Raw genomic sequence first — 22,379 nt, 5'->3', positions numbered from 1 at the left:
CTGTGAAAGCACCAACACCACCCTTGTTTAGGGAATCGGATATTGAACCTGGGACTACTGGAGGCTTGATTTCATATTCAAAGACTGGAACTTAAAATAAATACAATTTAAAAAATCAGGTCTCATCATGGAAGTAGAGTCAAGCCATCTATATGTGGTCCCACCGCTAAAGAGTGACAACTACACTTTTAGCATGGATTACAGAAAAATCAATTTGACATTCTTCTGAAAGACTACATGGTAAAGTAGATGACATTTCTATAATGGTGAATGTTAAAATAAAGCCAGAGAGCACTATTAAGTATGTTATTTAAAACAAAATTATTTTTTATTGACCAGTTAAAAGTTTTGATCTGACAAAACCAGAACGTGCTTTTTACAAAAAATACATCTATTTACTTTAACAAGTAAACTTACTCTCATTTACCCGCTGTTCCTCAAAATTTAAATGTACAGTATAAATTTTTACTTTTCAATATAGACATTATATTTTACCAGTCATGTATAATAAATTCAACTACAGAAGTAACTGGACAAAACACTTAGAAAATAAATAATGATAGACAAAATGAAAAATTGCACACCAGTTTATCAAAAATGACTTAGGTATATGAACATTTTCATATTTCAGTTACGTATTCAAAATTAAACATTAAATGTATCCATTAGAAACACAATAATATTTCATTATCTCTAGTAGCATAATACTAGATCAGGTACTCAAGATACTCTTAGGCTAAAAAGACTAGCAACGAAGGGAATGCAACTTAATTTAAACAAGACAGTAAGGTTGCTTAAGCCAAAAAAAATATGTTGGTATTTTGATGTTTCACATTAATATGTTTCTAATATTAAAGGGGTGTATTCATGATTGTTTTAAAGATTTTAATTAAAACAGTTTTTGTTTTGATTAGTTGAATGAGAGAACACCTCTGCTGGCTGGGGAAAAAATATGGTTGGAAGGAACTTACCATCCCCATATTTCTCCTCAACACTTTAATTTACTATTTGTGGTTTTCAATTTTGCATATTTTTATGAGCAAAAAAACCAGGCTAGTCCTTTTATTTCTAGTCTTTTTCTGATTCTCATGCACAATTCTATTGTATCTGCAAAACAGGAGTATGTTTAAATTTGAGTTAAGTTTTCAGTTTTAATAAATTCATCGGTCATTAACACCATCAGGAAGGTTATTTGCTTTTGAAAGCATCTTTAGCTTAAATACCCTTTTAATTGCGTAATTCCTCCAACACCGAGTACACCCTATTGTACTCACAGCATGCTGCATTATTGGTATTTTCATGGGAAATGAAAGTAGGAGACAGATTACAGTAGTGTTATTTCAAAAAGTCTAGAACTGGGGTTTGTGTCCGCTGCAGTGGCCCCCTATGCGCCCCCGTATAAGTGGTTAACCAGTTGAACAATGTTTAACCAGTTAACTAATTAAACGTGATTTTTCATCCCTAATCAATATTGCACTACTTCAATTTCTGAGGATCGGTTGTTTGTTTTGAGGACATATCTGAAGTCCCTATTACATATTTGCCCACAGCATACAACCACTATACAATTTAGCACTATCAGTCTTTACTCAAAGGGGTAGTATTTCTGGTCAGCACTGAAGTGCATTGGCAGTCCTATGAATAAATTCACACAGCACATAACAAAACTATCTCGTAGTTAGTACTACAGCAGTATGAGCATCTGCCATTCTCACTAGATTAGCTGAGAATTACTGGTATTAGCACTTGTGAAGAACAGACCCTTATGGTACAAAAAACCCCATATTGCTACCAGGAACAATAGCACAGAAGTTTCACGTATCGTCTATATTTTATCATAAGTCAAGACAAACTCACAAAAAAATTCCTGTTTTACTGTTTGCAAGCAGAATACTGATTTTAAAATATTGCGATTTGTTCAAGGAGTGTGGGGGAAGAAGGGGATCAGAGAGGGTAAGTTTAGTTGCCTTTGTTTTGGGCAAACTATACATTTATGGATCACTGAGAATACAAAAATTAAAAGCAAAGTGAAAAGCTCTGTAAAAATTAAGAATCCAAAATAGAAAATATTTGCAAGTTTAATTACAAACATTTATATTTTAAAACAAATTTGTAATAAATTAGGTACATCCACAGCCTGTCAATGTTGACTGTTCCTTTAAGGAGGAAGTACGTGATAAAGTACCCACAGCATGTGTGACACCTGAATGCACCGTAGTATGTATTTCACACTGAATTTAAGATACTTTTTATATCCAAGTTACTCTAACATAAAAACAAAACCAGTCTTTACAATTTATAAACCATACAATACAGTGGAAGATTCTTAATGTCTTAAATAAAGGGTATTAAGTACTGGTGATTTCATGCATTTGTTCCACAACTTGTCCTAAAATTTCATCAACTACATCAACATCATAATTTACTTGCTGTAAATCTAGATCAGGCATAATTATACCCAGTAGCTGTCCAACGTTAACTCGGAGGGATCGCAGTTTCAGGCTGTAGGAAGATAACATTGATCACATTAGGAAAGATTTTAGATACAGTGCAGATAACTCTTGAGATAAAGGGGATTTTACATCCCTCGAGTCAGTTAACCAATTAAACATTAGGTTTAACCCTAAGCAGGCTCCTAGTCACTGTCTCCGCAGAGCTCTTGGCCAATCAGTTACACATTCACATCCCTAATACAGTCCATAACATTTTGTATTGAATTTTATGAACAATCTGACTAACACTCAGATGTGCAGAAACTTTAAGGCAAAGAAGAATATCAGCCAATATAAGATGAAATTTAAAGTTACCTATCAAGTAGCTCAAGACAAGGCCACAGCCAGACCAGTTTTTCCCCCAAAGTTTCAGCTCAAGAACTGTTGCTCAAGGATTACCTGCTCATTCCATTAAAAAAAATAACCACAACACTAAGGGCAGAACTTGGTTCCAGTTACATCACCACAAAAGAGGCTCTTTTGAAACAAGGTGAAAGACTGTTTATTTAGGCAGTACAAATCCAAGTACTGACCCAGATACCTCAGATATCCATTTTGGTTTCTCATGACAATTCCAAAGCATTAAAAATTGGAAGTACATGCCGAAACATGATAGGGCTAGGCACATGTGGCCCCTATGTGAGGTGCACACCAAAAGCCACCTCTACAGAAGGACAGAGGGGAAAATATACCAGCTAGAAAGAGGAATTTGTCCAAGAGTTACTTTAAAAATAAATTAGTGTGTAAAAATACACTTTAGCCATCTTTTACGCTACAGTTTCTTCCCTGCTTCTGCCTCTTTCTTACTTTCCTTCTGTTTATTTCCCCTTCATTCCTTCTCTTAGTTTTGCTTTCTTTTCTCTGTTCGTTTTTTCCACCCATTCCAACTTGCTGGTCAAAGTTAGTTCCAGCTCATTCTTTTTAGATCTCTCCTTTCTGCCTGCATTTTTTTTCAGATAGGAGCACGGACATCAGCTACTGCCGGTGTCCCAGATTAATGCAACAAATTAAAGTATTTGTAAATCCTTCCAGGGAGTAACAAGTATATTAAAGATGGATGTTAGGATCAAAGGAAATGCTGGTGGATGGAGGAGTGATCACAAATGATGCAGCAAGACAGAGCTACAGCTCAAACCTAACACTAGGGCCATATCTATACTTATCATGCCAGAGATTCATCACTATATCAAGCTTTGAGGGCACCAGTACCTCACGAGGAGTAAGGGAAGTCGACAGGAGCATTTGCTCCTGTCGACCTCCTGCTGTGGGGACGCACCTTCAGTGTCCCTGAAGACAGTAGGGGCTTCGGATGAGGCTAGAAGGCTGCACACAAAACAGCTCTGCCCAATCTAGTGTCAACTGCAGTGTCCTGTAAGAGGACATAGTGTCGTGCAGACGTGAGATTTTATGCTCATGTAGCTGCCTTGCATATGTCGACAAGGGTGAAAGCTGCACAGGAAGGCTGTAAACGTGGAAACTGAACATGTAGAATGCGCTCTGATAGAGACAGGAGGCTAGACTTGTTTGAGCTGGTAGCACAAGCGTATGCAGTTAGCTATCCATTTAGATCAGGGGTGGCCAACCCACGGCTCGCGAGCTGCACGCAGCTCTTCCCTCCTTAAAGTGCAGCTTGTGAAGCTGCCCCTGCACTCCTAGAAATGGTCCCCAGCTACCTGTGCTCACTGGGGTAGGGGAGCCGTCCAGTGCGGCAATTCAAAATGGTGTCACCAAGATGGCGGCAGCCAACAGGAGCCCGATGTGGCCAAAAAGTCTTGTCTTTTAAAGGGGCAGCATCCTTTTTTCCCCCCTCAACAACTCTGTGGGGCTGGTAGGGAGCTCTTCCTTTTTTTCCCCCTCAATAAAAATTGCTCAAAACAAAATTCTAATGCAGCTCTTCACATTTTTTCCACTGCTGTTTACGCTCTCTTCATTTAATGGATTGGCCACCACTGATATAGATCTCTGCTTGGAGATGGCATTTTCATGAGATCATGGGGACAAAAACCTTAGGAGTCCTTCTGAATGGTTTAATTCCATTTAAATAGAATTATAGTGCCCTGGCACGTCTGGTGTGTGCATGTCAGACTCAAAAGTATTGGCGTGTAGTTTCGGGAAGAATGTCGGTAAGTGAAGGGGTTCGTGTAGATGGAAGAAAGAATGTACTTGGGGTAGAAATTTAGGGAGCACGTGAAGCATGACTATCTTGAAAGAAGGTGGTATATGCCATGAGAGCTCCAAGTTCTCCCACCCTACTGGCAGAGATGACTGCAACCAGGAAAGCTGTTTTCACGGAGAGGTATAAGGAGAAAGCACGTGGTCAAAGGCTCAAAAAGTTTGTGCATGAGTGCATTAAAGAGAAGATGTAGATCCCAGGGACATGTTGGTGGTCTGGTATATGGGTATAATGCCTGGATGCCCTTCATAAGTCTTTTGGTGATTGGATGTGCAAAAACAGTGGCATTATTTACCTGTGTGTGCAATGTGGTGATGGCAGCGAGATGGACCTTAAAAGTGTTAGTAGAGGGGCCTGTGGATTTAAGTTCCAGTAAATAATCAAGGACTGAGTGGAGAGGTACGGAGGTTGGGGAGGTATGTTTTTGCATATACCAAGCAGCATACCTCCTTCCATTTTTGGAGGTAGGTAGTGCATGTGGTTAGTGTCCTGCTGTGCAGAAGGACTCCCTGTACTGGTTCATTAGCACACTTCATGAGAAAACCATTGAGTATCCAGACTCTGAGGTGGAGACAGTATGTTGGGGTAAAGAATCTGGCCGTTGCATTTGAGATAGGAGATTGGACTGAACTGGGAGGGGGATTGGTCGACATTCGTGTCAGGAAGAAATACCATAGTTGCCTGGGCAATGTCAGTGCTATTAAGATGACATGTGAATTGTCTGTTCTGATCTTCTGTATTACCCTGTTGAGTATGGGTACAGGTGGGAAGGCATAAAAAAACGTGTTGGTTCATGGTAGCGAAAAGGCATCCCTCCTGAAGTGGGATCCCAGATCTGCTCTGGAATAGAACTCTGAGCACTTTTTGTTCTGGGCTGTTGTGAATAGGTCAAGTTGGGGAAACCCCCAGCTTTGAAAAACGGCATGTAGAACGTAATTGTCCAACTCCCACTAGTGTTGTATGGGGAAGCAACAACTGAGTTTGTCCACAATGGTGTTTTGGATACCGGGTAGGTATGTGGCAGATATGGTGATGTGTTTGAAGCATCAAATTCCAGAGTTTGATGGCCTCTATGCGAATGGTGTGTATACGAGACTGCAGACTGCTCTGAATCTTTCCTCTGGCAGTGAGGCTTGACTAGTAATGGAGTTCAGAAAGGACTATTAAGTGGATTTTTTGCGCAGGTGACTTGTCTGTTTATTTGTAGGCCCAACTTTTGGAAGCACTGCATCATCACTGATGTTGCATGAAGAGCATGAGAATGGGTTGGAGACTTCAACAGGCAACCGTCAAGACATAAGATTATCAGGTTCTGATTCCTTAAATATGCTGTTACCACTGCCAGGAGCTTTGAAAGCACTCGTGGCACTTTGGTTTTCAGCTCTCAACTTCCAAGAGTTTTTTTTGTTACTATCCACCTGGCACAGACGCTTCCTCAGATTTACACTTGAGAATGACCACTATCAATACACTGTCCTTTACTTTGGAAAGACCAATCTCCCTGTGCCAGTGCTGGGATTACTGTGGAAAAAAGTGTCCATCCTGAATTTTTGTTTTTGTACATATTTGTTCAAACCCCAGAAGTCTAGAATAGGTCTCCATCTCACATTTTTCTTTTCTGTCAAGAAATAACGTGAATAAAACTTTCCCCCTGTGGTGAGTAGGCACTGGCTCCATGGCTCCAAGGTGGATAAGGCATTGCACCTCTGAATAGAGTAATAGCATGTGAGGGGTCCCTGAAGAGAGACGGGAGGAGGTGGTGGTTGAGGGGTGGGGTGGAGATATGAATGGGATGGTTCATCCCGACAATGATCTCCACAACCTAGCCATCTGAAGTGATAGCTTCCCAGTTATGGAAGAATGGTTGTAGATGGAAGGTGAAGGATGGGTTGGTCACTAGCAGCACTGGAGAGAGTAGATTGTTTTCAATGCTCTTGACTGATGCTTCAAAATTTGCTTATTGGAGGTGGTGGGTTGGGTCACCCCAGAAGGTGGCGGGTAATGAGTATCATATTGTCCATGCTGTGCTTGGTGTGAGTAATAAGGGTATTGTCATTGGAATGTCTGATACTTGTATTGTGTTTTCTTTGGCATAGGTGTTTGTATGCCTAAGGATCTCAGGGTTGCTCAAGAGTCCTTCACGGAGTGGAGGACCTCACTGGTGTTAGCAGCAAAGAGCTTGTGCCCATCAAATAGAAGATCCTCTATTGCAGTGTGGATTTTCCTTGGGAAGGAGGAAGATGAGAGCCAGGACGCATGACGCATGACGCCTGCTGTGGCTATGGACCTGGCAGCTGTGTCTGCAATATCTAGTGTGGCTTGAAGTGCTGTGCAGGATATTAGTTGGCCTTCAGAGACCAGTGCCTGCAATTGTTGTTTCCTGTCTTTAGGCATGTCATCAATACAAGTTTGTATTTTGGAGTAGTTTCGGTGGTCATATTTTGCTAATAGCGCCACATAATTGGCAACCCTGAATTGCAAGGTGGAGGAGGAGTATACTTTCTGCCCAAATGCCACCATCCTTCTATTATCTTTGATGGATGAAGTGGTCTCGAACTGTTGGTGTTGCTTGTTCTTCTGGTTAGCTGCTTCAACTATTACTGAGTTGGGAACAGGATGTGTGTAGAGGAATTCAGTGTCCTTAGAGTGAACAAAGTACTTCTGGTCCATGCGCTTGCTTGTGGGTGTGAAGGAGGCAGGAATCTGCCATATAGTTTGTGCAGGCTGCAGCATGGCTGCAATAATGGGGAGTGCTATTTTGGAGGTAGCAGTGACTTGCAATATATCTGTGAGCTCATGTTGGTTATCCAAGATTTCCTACAAAGCAGCCATTTCCAACCTTTTCCAGATGGGGACTCATTTTTACAATTCAGGAAGACTTGGTGACCCCAAGGCAATTAAAAAATGGGGGGGGAGGGAGAAGAGTGGGCAGAGCCACCCATGGAGACACTTGGTGACCCTTTTGAAATGTAATGGCGACCCAGAGGTTGGGAAACCCTGCTCCAAAGCAATACTGAGGTCCATCTACCACTCTTTTTAAGAGGTCCTGAAAGTGGAAAGAGTTCATCCATAGATGTGGTGGGCAGTTTGGCTTGTTGGGGTGAAGGGGGTGCCATAGGTGAATTATCCCCCGCAATGTCTGTTTGCATGTCCAGTAGGGATTCAACATTAGAGTCCACCTGTACTTGAAGGGTTGGTGGGGGAGGGTTGTGGACTTGCCTCCGTGTAGCAGGATGATTACTATGCCATGCTCTGTGGTGTTCCCAGTTACCCCAGTACAGCAGTAGCCAGGGAATGGTATTGGTGTCATCATCCAGGGGTGAACATATCACAGGTACTGTGTGGGAGGTGTATTTTGTCTGCGTGGGTCCCTATACTCAAGTGGGTAATAGAGTGGAGAAAGATCTATTTTCCAAATCTTCCTCCCCACTGGAAAGTTGGGGAGGGGTCGCAGGAGACTGGCAGCATTGTGCTTGTGGCTTTGGTGAAAAATCCCCCCTCCAGAAGAGGAGAGGACCACGTTATCAACTGCACTGTGAAACTGGTGCTAAACAGAGCCAAACTGCAGCGTGTTCTGGTGCAGAGAGACTGTGGTGCCGTGCTGAGGAGAGCAGATGATTGGACTGTGGAAGTTGTTGGTGCCGTTTGAGTCAGAGCAGTTTGTGCTGCACTGCTGAGCAGGCAGGCAGCCTCCCTAACTTAAAGCTCAAGCAGAGTGGCAGGATCAAAGGGAAGTGCCACTTCTGCTGTTTAAATAGGCTGCTGCACACTTAAGGTCAGCTCCAAGGTCACTGAGGAAACTGAGGGTGCATTCAGAGAGGCAGGCAACTGAAAGCCCTTTGCCTCAGCACCTTGTACAGTGGCTGGGGAACCAGAGGTGCCCGCAAAGACAAAAGTGCTCAGCGGCGGAGTGGCTAACACTGAAGAGACTGAAAGTCTGTGCTTCTTCCCTCTGCTTCGAGAAGCGCAGGAAGCAGGTCTTTTGCTGAGACTCTGCAGTGTTTTATCCAGGGTCCAATGCACAGCCTTTGAGCAAGTCCTGGAGCAGTGACAGCTTCAGACGCAGCTCTCTGTCCTTCTGAGTCTGCACTTTCAATTTGACAGTGAGTGCTTCCAGTGACATGGGACTTCCCCAAACATCTGACACACAGAGTGGCCAGACACAGGGATGGCTTCTTTACAAGAGGAACACCTCTTGAAACCAGGGGAGCCCGGCATGTTGAAATGGAGGGTTTTTTTTAAAAGCAGAAAGAAAGATAACTAACTGTATGTTAAATGAAACTAAGTAGCTATATAAGTATGTATAACAAACTATGTCTGAGGTGGGCAGTTTGACTGCTGTAAACTCCATCTCTGGCCAGGGACGGTAGAGAAAGAACTGAGGAGCCCGGACCGTGCACGTATTACTTATCTGACAGCTCATCAGGCAGACAAAGCGTGCAGACGGCCGGGGGGAGGGAGGGAGAGAGAAGAGACACTGCTGAGAAAATCTCCAATCAAAGGTGCAGGGAAGCACCTTGACCCTGAGTGGAGCACCCACAGGGACAGCTCTGGAAGGAGAACAGGTGATTCATGGCACTCCGAAGATGATGGGGAGGAGGAGAAGGAGCAGGGAAGGGCAGGGCTGGGCTCTGGTTCCCTAGTGCATGTGAGATGCATGGGGGAGGAGGCAGATAGAGTGCCTATGGGCTGCAGGTGGAACCTCACTGAGTGCTGCTGCAGCCCACTGAGGTGAAGGAGGGCCAATCATGTGGCCCACCCTCTGTTTATGTCTGCCTATCCCCAAGATCACTACCTGTGATCAGACAATGCTCTCAGCCCCAGCCATGCTGCCCTATGCAGGGACAGCCAGCAAAAGCCATCAGCCCCAGCCTGGGGCATGCTATTCACTAATTTCCAGCCCCGTCACCCCCATGCAGGGTGAATCACTGGCTGGCCATCATCAGCCCCAGCCCTGCCCTTCACCTATGGAGAGCCAGTGCCATCAGCCCCAAACCCACTGGCTGGCAAACAACCATGCGCCCTGCCCTCATGCTGGCTAGGCTAGTGTCATGGGGATCAAACCATCATCAGACCCAGCCCTGCCTCGACTAGCTGATTCCCATCAGCCCCAGAGCAGTTGGGCTCCCAGTCAGACCTGCAGAAGGGCTCATTGCTTGGGCTGTCAGCCCTGCACCAGTGATCCGCGTGGCTGGCAAGGCTCTGGCTGTCAGCTCCCTGAAAGACCCTCATTTAAAAATCAATGCAAGTGCACCTGGTGTAAAGATGTTGTTAATCATTTTAAATGTGAATTCTAGGATTAACTGGCCAACCTTGGAGCAGTCCCTCCCTTCCACCCCACACACTCCCAGCGTGGCACTGGGCCTGCTGTGCTGTAGGCTGCTATGGCCAGGCCAGGCTGAGCCCACAATGCCATGGGTGGGGGCTACGTAGGCCAGAGTGGAAAAGATCCCTGTGCACAGTGCACTTGGCCTCACCAGGCTGGAGCAACCTGTGGCACGACACGGATGGGGGACTGCTCCAGTCCAGCTAGGCCCACTGGTTAACCATTTACCCATAAGCATTACCCAATAAAGGTGATGCTTAGTAGGTAACTGGTTGACCTTTCACATCCCTAGACTGGTAAGGATGCATATCACTGGCACAAGGAGGGTTATTTAAACATGAACAGTCTATTTACTACAGTGGCTATAGGTCAACCTAACTCATGTTGATTTAATTTTGTAGTGCAAACATGTGCTAATATGCATATGAAGTAGCTCCTCAAAAAAGGACAATGCCAGTGTGCTGTGTAAATGGTAAGCAAGCTGTCAGCTGTAATAAAAAGCCATTGTTCTACTTGGATGAAGAGGAATATTGTTTACAGGTTTTCAGAGAAACCAGACATTTGGATTTAGCACTTGCAATCTGGACATATACATAAACTAATCTGAAATATTTCTGGAAGATAAAGGGTGAATATTAATGGGGAATGAAAGGGACAGTGAAGATTCAAAGACCCACAAAAGATTACACAATCTTATACAAACCCCATAGATTATTCCAGGAAAGTTTCTGGTCTAAAAGAAAGAAAAGCGATACCTTTCTTCATCAGAATAACTGACAGGATCTTCAATGTTACTTGTTGTAGAATTATTTGAACATGCAACAACTTGAGGAATTGTAGCTTTTAACTGCGCAACTTCTCTTTTAAGCTCTTCGCACTGAAAACCAATTTGAGCTTTTTCCATTTCCAGCAGTTCAATCTGAGATAGGTAAAAATCAAAGTAAGTTAATTGTATACTTCTGAAATCAAGGTGGAGTAATTTGGAAACAAGATGAGTTAAATCATTGTCTTCTATATAAATCAAGTGATTAGATTAAAAAGTACACTGAACCTTTAAAAAACTCATCTGACATTATAATTGTAATCTACTGCAGCAGAACTAAATTGTTTTTTAAAATGTTATTACTGGTTGGGTATCCTCTGTATTTTACAAAAATACTACAGGAAAATATTAAAAGTTAAAGCTCTGATCCTGCAAAAACTTAAGCAGGCACATAATTCTTCATATGAATATCAGATTTACATTAATGTGACTACTCATCTGCTTGAAACCAACATGACTGTACACAAATGTTTGCAGTCTCAGGGGTTAAAATTACAGTTAAAAGTTTTGTAAAAAATCTTTCAGTTCAAAACAAAACTACTTCAGTATTAACAATCACAAGTTAGATTTACGTATCAGTGAACATACTAAACATTTTGGCATCTGTAAAAGCCTGAAGTTAAGCACTTAAACCTAACTTAGACAAACAGTTGGATTTTCAAAACTTATTTAGGAGCACAAGTCCCTTTGACTTTACGCTGCAAACCCTGAAGATTGAGTGTTCACTGGCTAAATCATTTCAGCGTTTTTACTTGTGAAAGATCAAGATGTAAGAAAGTGGTATTGAATGGAAACATAGCATAGGAAATTTACTAATAATTCTGTATTTGAGCGTGTGTTCTCAGAGTAAGGCTGTTTATGAGGCTTGACCACTTTGTGTAGATGAGCATAAACATGCAAGGGAGCAATCTACAAAAAATCTGAAATTCTAGAACAATTAAGAGCTAAAGAAAAAATCCAATCACCACCCCCCACATTTATAGTATTAAACTGCTAGACAGAAAGTTAGTAACATTTAAAGAACTGATCTTTCATAAACTAATTTTTTATCCATCCCGTGAGAATTTTTAAAACATCAAATTTTTTAAGTTAGCAGTCACTTCCTTGGTTTTAGTTAATTCTTGCTGAGCAAAAAAAAAAAAAAAGTTGGCCAAGTATAGATACTCTCCTGTGAAAGCATTCTGAAGATGGAGACAAATTGCCAAATTCTATAGCACCTACAACATTAAATTCCATAACACCTAAAAAAACATTGAACTAGAGCAAGTTTGTGTACAATTTTTAAATTGTTCCTCTCCAAAACCAAATATTATTCCTCATATAAAATGCCAGATGGGGTGGATGAGGCTCAGAAGCTTTGGATGGCAGTTGATCAAGGCGGCAAAATTAATTAAAACCAAGTAGAGTGAGCATACTGGGGCAGCCATCATCAGTGGACAACTTAGCTCCTAGTTTCTTGGTGTGTTCTTTGAATGCAAATATTTAAAAACCATGTAAACTTGACACTTTTCTGGGGAACAGAGACAAATTGACAAAGTCCTGGGACTAGCAATCTGGAACATACATTCACGTAGGTGTAGGTCAAGAGAGGTGGTTGAGGCAATGGCTTGAAAGAAAAAAAATGCAATGTATCTGCAGGAAACTACAGAAGTATAATCTTAAAGTGTTTTGGTTTGCTGAGAAAAGACGATGAATGGGGTAGCTATTAGCAGCTCAGGTCACTGATGCTACAAGGAAAGTCAGAAGAGGAAAACAGCATGGTTGACAGCAGGATTATTTGATGTCCAACTGTGCTCCACAATCCAGATGACTTAGAGAAGAGCAGCTTTACAAATTAACTGGCATAGTTAGTGATTACGAATGAGCACAATGTCTTGTTAGTGACCGGCATTATATTTCTGAAGGGAACCCAATTGAAAGAGTGGGGGTTAAATTTGGATTTGGTAAAAGAAATAAGAGAACTGGGTTGAGTAGTGTTTAATGGGATTTCAGTGGTGAATAATATTTAGAAAAAAAATTCACTATATATATTATACTGGAAAAGCAAAGCCCAGGTAGACTATAATTTTACAAGAGAAGTATGAAAATGCTAAAGGAAAAGTTTGTTCTGCTACATATTCACTCCATATCACAAGTATTAATAGCTAAAAAATATACAGCCTAAGCAATAAGAAAAAAATAAAGATGAGAAAGAAATTTCACTGGGAGTTATGTAAAAGGGAGAAGAAAGAGTTTGCCCAACAGTAATGGAAGGCTTTCATGCTTTACCAAAGACAGTTAAGTGAGTGGAGAAAATATTAAACTTGCTTAAAGAGTATTTCATAAAGTGAAGGTAATATGGAAAATGGGGTGATTTTGGATAACTAGCCGGTGATGGAAGTCTGATGTACAAGAATAATTAAACAATTTAGCGAAAGCAGGTCATGATGAAAAGTAAATGCACACATAATAGGCAAAAAGGCAATTGCTAACATCAGAACGGAGACTGAAGAGGAATTACAGAAAACTCGAAGATGCTAAGAAACTGGTTTTTAGCTTGGCAAAAAGAGGAACAATGAAATGAGATCTTTCTGCATGAAGGATAGGAATTGTGTGATGTTTAGCTGTAAAGACGGAGTAGAGAGATGGAAAAAAAAATCAGCCTAGGCTTATCAGTTAATCATGTAGTCAACTACACATTGACATCTCTACAGTGATCAGTACCCTTTGAGGCTTATCCATAATTACTGAACATGCTTGAAGTTGCAATTCTCTTGTTTGATAGCATTTGGGTAGTCGAGTACATGATTAACTGATAAGCCTAGACTGGTTTTCAAACTGGCTCCCCTTGTGGACTGGCTCTCCCTGCCACTCCTTGCTGCTGCCTCTGATACACAGGCAGCAGCGCACAAGCACAGGGGCCTCGCTGGGAGCCGACTGTCTGCCAGCCCTTCCCCTGGGACTCTTCAATAGTCATGTAACCGCTAAGAGTTCATGCCGTTACACAACTATTCAATTATATAATACCTAGCATGCCTATTATACAGTAGGTAAAAAGCACTGAATAAGATGAAGAATGGTAAGAAGCTAATGAAGAGGAGATAACTGTTGCAAGTATCAACACAAATGAAGATACTGGCTTCTTAAATTACTGTGTGTTTGCTGGGATCCTCCTTAAAAGAATGGGGGATTTAGGGTTGCCAGGTGTCCGGTTTTGAACCAGACAGTCCAGTATTTGAGCTCTCTGTTCGGGAAACAAATTGAAAAAAATATAAATGAGAAAATATAAATGTCTTTCTAAATAAGATATAATGTAGATTGTGATGTCATGTTTAGTGTGTTCGGTATTTTTGCTGAAACCATCTGGCAACCGTAGGGGAAGTGCACACTGCTCAGGAAGGATAAGGGTGATGCAAACGGTCCAAACACCATTTGTCAAAGATGGAGGAAAATATTGGAGAGGAAGACAGGAACTTTAGGAATGGAAGAAATACTAGACATAAGTTTGAAAGATAAATGGAGGGTTAAGTGCTATGTAGCATTTATTCATCTTTATTCATCTTCTTATGACTTAATTCTGCATTAATTGCTTGACATTGAAATTGAAGTGCGAGACTTCAGAAATCAATGAGAGAAGCTGTATTGAGAGTCAAGAACTAAGATGCTAACAATAAATGGAATTTTGGAGAGTTCTGAAGAGACAGTGGGAGTCAGACAAAGTAACATACTGAGTCCACTTTTCTTCATCTTAGTTGTGAAGGAGTTAATAGGAGAACTGAACGCATAGACAGAGAAAAGTAATCTATGCTGATAAGCTGGCTCTTCTGGCTAACAGCAAAAACGAATGGTAAATACAGCATCAGAGTAGGCAGATGTGTTTGAAGATCATGATTTGAAGGTTAACAAAAAATACTGCAATTATGCAAGTAAGGAAGAGTGGCAGAAGAGCTGTTGACTGGAGTGTCTGGAGAGAAGCTGAATAGGAAAGAATCTGTATACTTGGGAAGCGTATTTCATGCCATTAGACCAAGATCTGGAGAACTCAAAAGAACTCCCCGGTGTGCATATATGGCAATGGAAAAAAAAAACAGTAGAAGTACTGGGGAAGTTGTAATTAAATTAAACCGAAAGGGAAAAAAACGTTCTCTGCATGACTCTCCTAGTCAGCTCTGATTTAAATGCTTATTGGATAGCGAGTCAACCAGTCACTTCCCCCCACCCCTTGCTGTCTCTATCAGAAAGAGTCAGCCTGAGGGGCGAGGGGAAGAGGAGAAGGAGTACTTCAAAGCAGCAGTGCCACATAGAGCTTGGGGCCAGTGGAAACACCGTGTGCAGCCCAGAGCCAACTGGTGTTTCCCCAGGCTGCACATGGCATTTCAAAGCAGCAGTGCCACATGGAGCCCAGGATCAGTGGGGACTGATCCTAGGCTCCCTGCAGCATTTCAAAGTGGCAATGCTACATGGATCCCAGTGTCAACAGGGGAGCCTCCACCTGACCCCAGGCTCCACACAGCTCTGCCGCTTTAAAACACCACGGGGAGCATGGGACTGATTTGCTGGCCCTGTGTTCCCACAGGGCTCTCTCCTTTCAAGTCTAGCAACAGTCCTAGGGTGCCCTATCGACTAATCGAACAGTCGATGCAAATTGCATCGACTATTCGATTAGTCAAAATTTAACATCCCTAATTTAAACAATGCATATGGACTGAACTAGGGGAAGATTAATCTAGGACTGTCAGTGACAGCAAGAAAGCATAGGTCAAAGAACAGCGAGAAAGGACATGGAAAGACTGTCGTCAAAAGACATTTGAATGAAAAAAGACTGAACTACATACAATCTTAACAAACCTATGCCATGGACTGGAAATAATGAATATTACAGGGTAACTTCTAACCACATGTATATGTGAAAAAAGTAGTAAAGAAGCCAAAGACACCATTATTTATTCACAAAAACAAATAACGAATTAACCAAAAGCAAATGAAGCCCTGTATAGGGATGTTAAATTTAGTGTAATCAACTAATTGACTAGTAGATGGATTTCCCATCAACTAGTCGATTAGTTAATAACCAGGAGAGCCACAGCAGGATTAGCTCCCAGCCCCGGGAACGAACTCTGCTGCAGTTCTGCCTTTTAAATATATTAAGGGCCATTAGGCTCTTAATATATTGAAAAGGCTGAGGTGCTGCGGAGGAAGGGTAGAGGGGAACACACTGCAAGTCAGGACAGCTGATTCCCAGCTTGTACTGTCTCTCCTCGGGGCACTTCAGCCTTTTTACACGTAAAGTGTGTGGGTGGGACCTAGAACAAGTTGGGACACCTGATCCCTAGATTACACCAGGGCATGCCCTTGCCCGCACTTCTGATTTTTAAATGTATTAAAAGCCAATAGTCTCTTACATTTAAAAAGCAGAGGTGCAGCATCTGGGACTGGACATGAGCCAGGAATTGGCTTCTTACAACCTGTATTAATTTACCTAATCACCCCACCTATTACTAGCTTCTGGAAGGCTGTTGTCTCCTGCCCCCATGAAATTATACCAATCTCTAGCTCACAATAACCTCTAAACTTAATACAGCAAGCCTAAACTTATTCCAATAATGTTTGTCCAGGTGACTTCAGGAAATTGCTGTATTTGTAAAGCTGGGAGCCTTTTCTCACTTTTGGGGCTGCACTGACTCCCTCCTTTTTCTTCTTCCTTCAGTTATGAACAACAGGCTATACATTCTACTACATTGTATATGCTTTGAAAGGACAGAACTAAAATCCAAAATGATTGGGACAAACTGGAGAAATGGTCTGAAAAACAGAATGAAATTGGACAAATGCAAAGTACTCCTCTTAGGAAGGAATAATTAGTTACACACATTCAAAATGTGCGTGAAATAAATGATTAGGAAAGCATACTGTAGTGGATCACAAGCTAAATGTTGTAGGGGAGCCTGGATGGTCCTGACCACAGTGCGGATCTCTAAAATGCAAAACCCAGACCTTTCTCAAGTCTAGTGCACATAAGCATGCATGCAAGCAAGAAAGACAGGACGGAGGGGGAGCAAATAGTTGCAGGACTAGTCGACTATCCAATAAGCTTTTGTTTTTCGAATAGTCAACTAGTGGCTTACATCCCTATTTCCGTACATTTGTCTATCGGGCTGCCTCAAACTTATTCCGGGGGCATCATTTCTAAAAAAAAGAAATTAAATCTATGCCAGTTCAATTCTTGGTACCTTTTCTGGCCGTTATTAGTTGTGCTACTTGAACACAATGCAGGATAAATTTACTTACTAGAATTGCTATGCTAATTTAACAATTTGACAAAATATTCATATTGGAATTTCTGGAATAGCAGTAACAGTATTCTAAAAATTAATGAAAAGGTATTCACAGACTTAGCAATTTACAGCAATCAAGATTTAGCTTGTGCACAGGAGATATCCATTAGTGAGATAATCCTAAATTGTTTACAACTAACTAATTTGCATCTGGATAATTATAATTTGTATTCGCAATCACATCCACAAATTTTGACCCTTAGTCTCTAGTGTATTCAATGGGCTACTTCCTTAGCTCATATGGAGCCCTACAGATGCCATAGGAAGCTGTCCAGATGAATTTTGTGATAGCTTTTTAAAAGAGTCCCCTGTATATTTGCTTCACATTGCAATAAGCCAAATTACTAAACATACCTCACTTTTATATTGGTCTCTCTCAGTTTTGCATTTGTCCAGTTGTCTGAAGACATCATCAAGTTGCACAGCAATTTCATCTACCTCATTTTTATTTTCATTGTTAGCACATCTGTTACATTCAGTTTTTAAGTTCTGCAGAATACTACACTGTTCCTTTAGCTTTTCTATTTCTTTTAAGGCTTGCTCATATAAAATAGCTACTTCTTCTGGACTTTTCTCTAGAACATTTTCAAGTCTGTCATCTGGGAACGTAATACTAGTCTCAGTTGACTGATGACACATTTCCTTTTTCACATATTTATCATTCATTTCTAGTATCTTCTGCTCTAGTATTTTCATCTGTTTGGCTAAGGTTTCACACTGTTTTTGGTAGTTTTCTTTTTCTGTGTTTGCTACTTGTAGTCGATTTCTTAGTTCATTTAATCTGATGCCAGAATCCACAGAAGACATCTCAGAGGCATTACTGATTTCTTGTTGACTTGTTTCCAAAGTTGACGTGGGTAACTGCATATCTATATGATCATCTTCTTCCTTTTTAACAACTAAACTTGGGATTTCAGTTTGGGTTGATGCAGTCCACTGCTCATATTTAGCTTCTGAACTAGCTGCACTACAAGGTTCTTTCTGCATGCTACCCTGTTCCACGTTAATATGTTCAGTTTTCACTATTGCAACATCACAGTCTGCTGCAGGCTTTGGAGTACTACTCTCCTCTAAGATGATGACATCCTCATCATCATCATCTGTGTGATTGTCAAATGAGTGGTTATTTAATCGTGGTGTTTTTAAAGTAATAGGTGTTGAACAACCAGAAGTCTTCCGTTTAAGGCTGTGGGTTGGGAGAGAAGAGAAAAAAAAATCAGCTATTGTAAACCACTTACATTATTCAAAATAATTTCTTTTTTCCCTAACTGTGAGAACAGTGGTTATGAAAATAAAAGTACACTTGCTAAACTGCACTGGTGATTCTAAATACCTGCACTTTTTAAATTTCTAAATTTTTAGGTCAACTATAGGAGTTTTAAATACTACATTTGAGTGCTCCTGAAAACTGGACATTGAGTGAATGGACACTACACACAGTGAATAAAAGAGTTAACATTAGGAGAGAATAGGTATCATGGCTGAACCAACTCAGAAGGATTCATCCAAGACTATTTGGGAAAATGGAAGTAACATCTTTAGTTATCTAATTCAGTATCAGAGTTTAGGAGAGACAGGCCAAGTCAAAAGAAAGGCGATACTGACATCTGTTCCATTCAGATACAAGGCATCTTCTGACTAGAAAAAATGTTAATGAAAAGCTACGCTAGTCAGGGTGCATATAAAATAAATGAATGTATAAGTCAACCATTTTTATAGTAACCTAGCAACTGACTTGTTTTCACACAATATTCTGAAACTTACTAAGCAGCTTTGGTCAAGGGTAACAACATTATAAAAAGTTGCCTGCAATGGATGCTTCTGGAGAAAATCATACTGGAAAGACAGGCTAACTCAAAGCAGTCTTTCCTCAATAAGGCTATGTCTAGACTACAACTTTTTTTTGGAAAAAGTTATGCAAAATGTGTTCTGCAATTTGCGTACCTTTTTCTTTTTGGGAAGAGGTTTTTCCAAGTCTGGCCCATCTACACTGGACCAAAATTTCAGAAAAAAAAAATCTCTGAAGATCCCACGGAATGAGGAAGACAGGGCTTCTGAAAGACCGCATTTGCTCTTCTGCTTTTTTTTTCCCCGGAAGAGCAGATGTGTTCTCTAGAAGCAGGGACTTACCCCTAGTCTAGACTTACCCTAAGAGAAATGGGTAATCAATCTTCCTTCTTGTTAGTGAAATGCTTCCTACATTTGCTTTCATTCTGCAAAATGCATAGTCTGAGAGCTATCGTAATACCACAGATAACAATCACTGTTAAGGCTGTGACAGCCTGCCAACTGACATACTACAAACACCATAATTTCTATTTGTAAATTATTTATTACTGAGATTAAAGGAAATCCACTTTGCACATATTCACAAACCTGTTTTCAGGATCCAAATGAGATGAAGATACTAATCTATTTGAAATGTTTACAGAAGTGTTTGAGGCATCTGTTAACTGTGCACCCTCCTTTCTGGTCACAGATGACAATGCATTTTTGATTGAAGAAACAGAAGGCGTTTTTAAATACATTTCATTATAAACCTGTAAAAAAGGAGTATTTTATTAGGCTAAGGACAGAAGTAATAGATGCCTTGAAGATAGGAAGGAATACTTGAAATGCAATTTTGACAACTCTGTACCTGTTACTGAAGATTATACTGTGTCCCATACCAGGACCATCCTCACATTTGAAACCTGCCTCATTTGGCAGGATGGTCATACTGAGCAGATTGAAACCCTGTGTCCCATTAGACCAGACAACTCCAAGGAGACTGTTGTAGCCCAATGACCAAAAAACTTATTCAAAGTGCCATCATATTCTGCTCTCAACATATATTATATTTATGGGTACTTGAGCTCTTTTGAATAGTGCAATGCCCATTCAAAGACACTATAAAACATCACACCATTGAAATCCTATCCAAAAGTTCTGTTTAACTGCTGTAAAATATATATATTAAGGGATTAAAACTATATGGTGACATTTCAGAAATGAAAAAGAGATTAAGATGGTCTAGACTGGTAAAGGTTCAAATGGTTTATGGTTAAGACAAGTTAAGGAAATATAAACAACTGAACATCTTTGCATGTGTCTTAAGTTTTACCAGTCTGCAATTACTGTAAAGAACTATGCTTATTAAAAGGTAAAATATTCTTAAATACTTAAAAGGACTTACTAGACAAAATATATGTATTAAAATACGTAAGACTGTTAAGAAGGAACAACGACAGAAAAACTTAATAGGATGGGCATGGAAACTAGACTATTTGAAATCCCTACATTGCTAACAAGATGCTGAGGAAACATGATCAAGCTCTTAAGCAATAGATATCAGAAAAGTAGTACAGTAAAACTCCAATGGTCCGGCACTCCTGATGGTCCGGCAGCATCTGGAACCCGAAAGTGCTCTGGGCAGCCAGACAACTGGAGCTGCTCTGCTCCTGGCTTCCCCGAGTCAGCCGCTGGTCAGTTTCAGGAGCAGCTGACTTGGGGTTGCCCGGGGCAGAGCAGCTGGAGTGCTGCCAGGTTGATCCCATAGCGCCAAGGGGCGCATGCCCCCACTCCACCCCAGATCCCTCATGGCCCCCCCTTCCGATAGTCCAGCATATCTGATAATCCGGCACCCCCTGGGTCCTAAAGGTGCCAGATCACTGGAAGTTTACTGTACAGGCAGTCCCCGAGTTACGCGGATCCGACTTATGTCGGATCCGCACTTACGAATGGGGCTCTCTCGCCCCGGAGCTCGCAGGCAGCAGGACCGCCCAGAGCGCAGCAGTCCCACCACCTCAACCTCCGGGGCGAGAAAAGCTGCTCCGAGTGCCCCTGGTCTGCTAGGGACTGTCTCCAGCAGACCAGGGACACCTGGAGCATAGCCGGAGAGACGGAGGGGTCCCGTGCCTCTGAGGCTTTGCCAGAGCAAAGCCTCAGAGGCGCGGGACTTGGCCGCCGCTGCCGCTTTGCTCCCGGTGCCTCTGGTCTGCTGGGGACCGTCTCCAGCAGACCAGGGACACCTAGAGCAAAGCCGGGAGGCGGAGGGGTCCCGTGCCTCTGAGGCACCCCGCCACCGCTGCGGCTTTGCTCCCCGTGTCTCTGGTCTGCTGGGGGGGGGGGCGCAGCTAGTGGCCCCCCCTTCCCCCCCAGCAGACCAGGGAGACGTGGAGCAAAGCCCCGGGCCTGTGGTAGAGCAGGTGGGGCGCTGCCGGTTGGTCCTGCATCACCGCTCCTTGGCGCTGCTGGACCAACTTGGCAGCACCCCAGCTGCTCTGCCCCAGGCGTCCCCAAGTCAGCCGCTGCTGAAACTGACCAGTGGCTGACTACAGGAAGCCCCTGCCCCAGGCTTCCTGGAATCAGCCGCTGATCAGTTTCAGCAGCAGCTGACTTGGGGATGCCTGGGGTTCTTAAGTTGAATCTGTATGTAAGTCAGAACTGGCGTCCAGATTCAGCCGCTGTTGAAACTAATCAGTTTCAGCAGCGGCTGAATCTGGATGCCAGTTCCGACTTACATACAGATTCAACTTAAGAACAAACCTACAGTCCCTATCTTGTACGTAACCCGGGGACTGCCTGTATAAGCGAAGCAAGTAACGCATTAATATACACAACCTTCTAATTGCTTTTAAGCAAATATGAAATTAAGTCAACGTGCGCTAAGAGCGTGTATTGGGGGGAATGTGCACTATACAAGTAAAAGCGGCCCTAAGTCATAAGGAGCAAGAAAACCTGCCCTCTTACCACAGACAAGCCAATGTTTGGTACAAGATACATAACAGTTGGTGTAATGTTTTTTAAAAAATTAAGGAACAATTCCCTGGATATAAATGTTAAACCACAAACTCGTATGGGGTGTGTGGTGGTGGTATTGGGGTGGGGGAGAGGAGAAGAGAGAGAATGTTTTCCTTCTACTGCAAGAGGAAATGCAATATCTGGAAAGCCCCCAACTTGTACTATTTTTTGCACCTGGGACACAATTATGTGCTGCTGCAATGTTAGAGTTGCCAGCATGTGAATTCATTTTGGGGTAATAGTCTCCAAATTGCATGGTATGGTTGAAACTTTGGTGCTAGTAAAGAAAAAAAGCTGTTCAATAACTACTGTGTAGTAGCTAAAAAACCATTTCTAGTATAAATGCAGGAAAAGTTACTGTAATTGGTTTATGTTCTGTTTCACCGTCTCAAGTCCAGGCAAGGTTGGGGAAGCTTTGAGAGGCAGGAACGTTTTGCAGAATAATGTAGATTAAGCACGGTATGGGAGA

The 22,379-nt window shown here is 41.9% G+C and overlaps 1 protein-coding gene across 2 annotated transcripts in view; it reads right to left on the bottom strand.

Annotated features, from left to right (window-relative positions):
• Positions 1–302: 302 nt before the first annotated feature.
• The window catches only part of MORC3 (MORC family CW-type zinc finger 3), a 69,246-nt gene continuing 47,169 nt past the window's right edge, over positions 303–22,379 (bottom strand). For both annotated transcript variants that reach the window (XM_075911648.1, XM_075911658.1), the window contains 4 exons: positions 19,505–19,668; positions 17,483–18,314; positions 10,747–10,910; positions 303–2,502 (listed from right to left, as the gene is read on the bottom strand). In XM_075911648.1, the coding sequence (XP_075767763.1) occupies positions 2,349–2,502; positions 10,747–10,910; positions 17,483–18,314; positions 19,505–19,668 (1,314 nt within the window). In that variant the 3' untranslated portion in view covers positions 303–2,348. The remainder of the gene's footprint in view (positions 2,503–10,746; positions 10,911–17,482; positions 18,315–19,504; positions 19,669–22,379) is intronic.

This window comes from Pelodiscus sinensis, chromosome 1 (genome assembly GCF_049634645.1).
Source record: "Pelodiscus sinensis isolate JC-2024 chromosome 1, ASM4963464v1, whole genome shotgun sequence".
Classification (NCBI taxonomy): Eukaryota; Metazoa; Chordata; order Testudines; family Trionychidae; genus Pelodiscus; species Pelodiscus sinensis.
The sequence above is the reverse complement of the archived record's forward strand: the minus strand, read 5'-3'. Positions and strand labels throughout refer to the sequence as shown.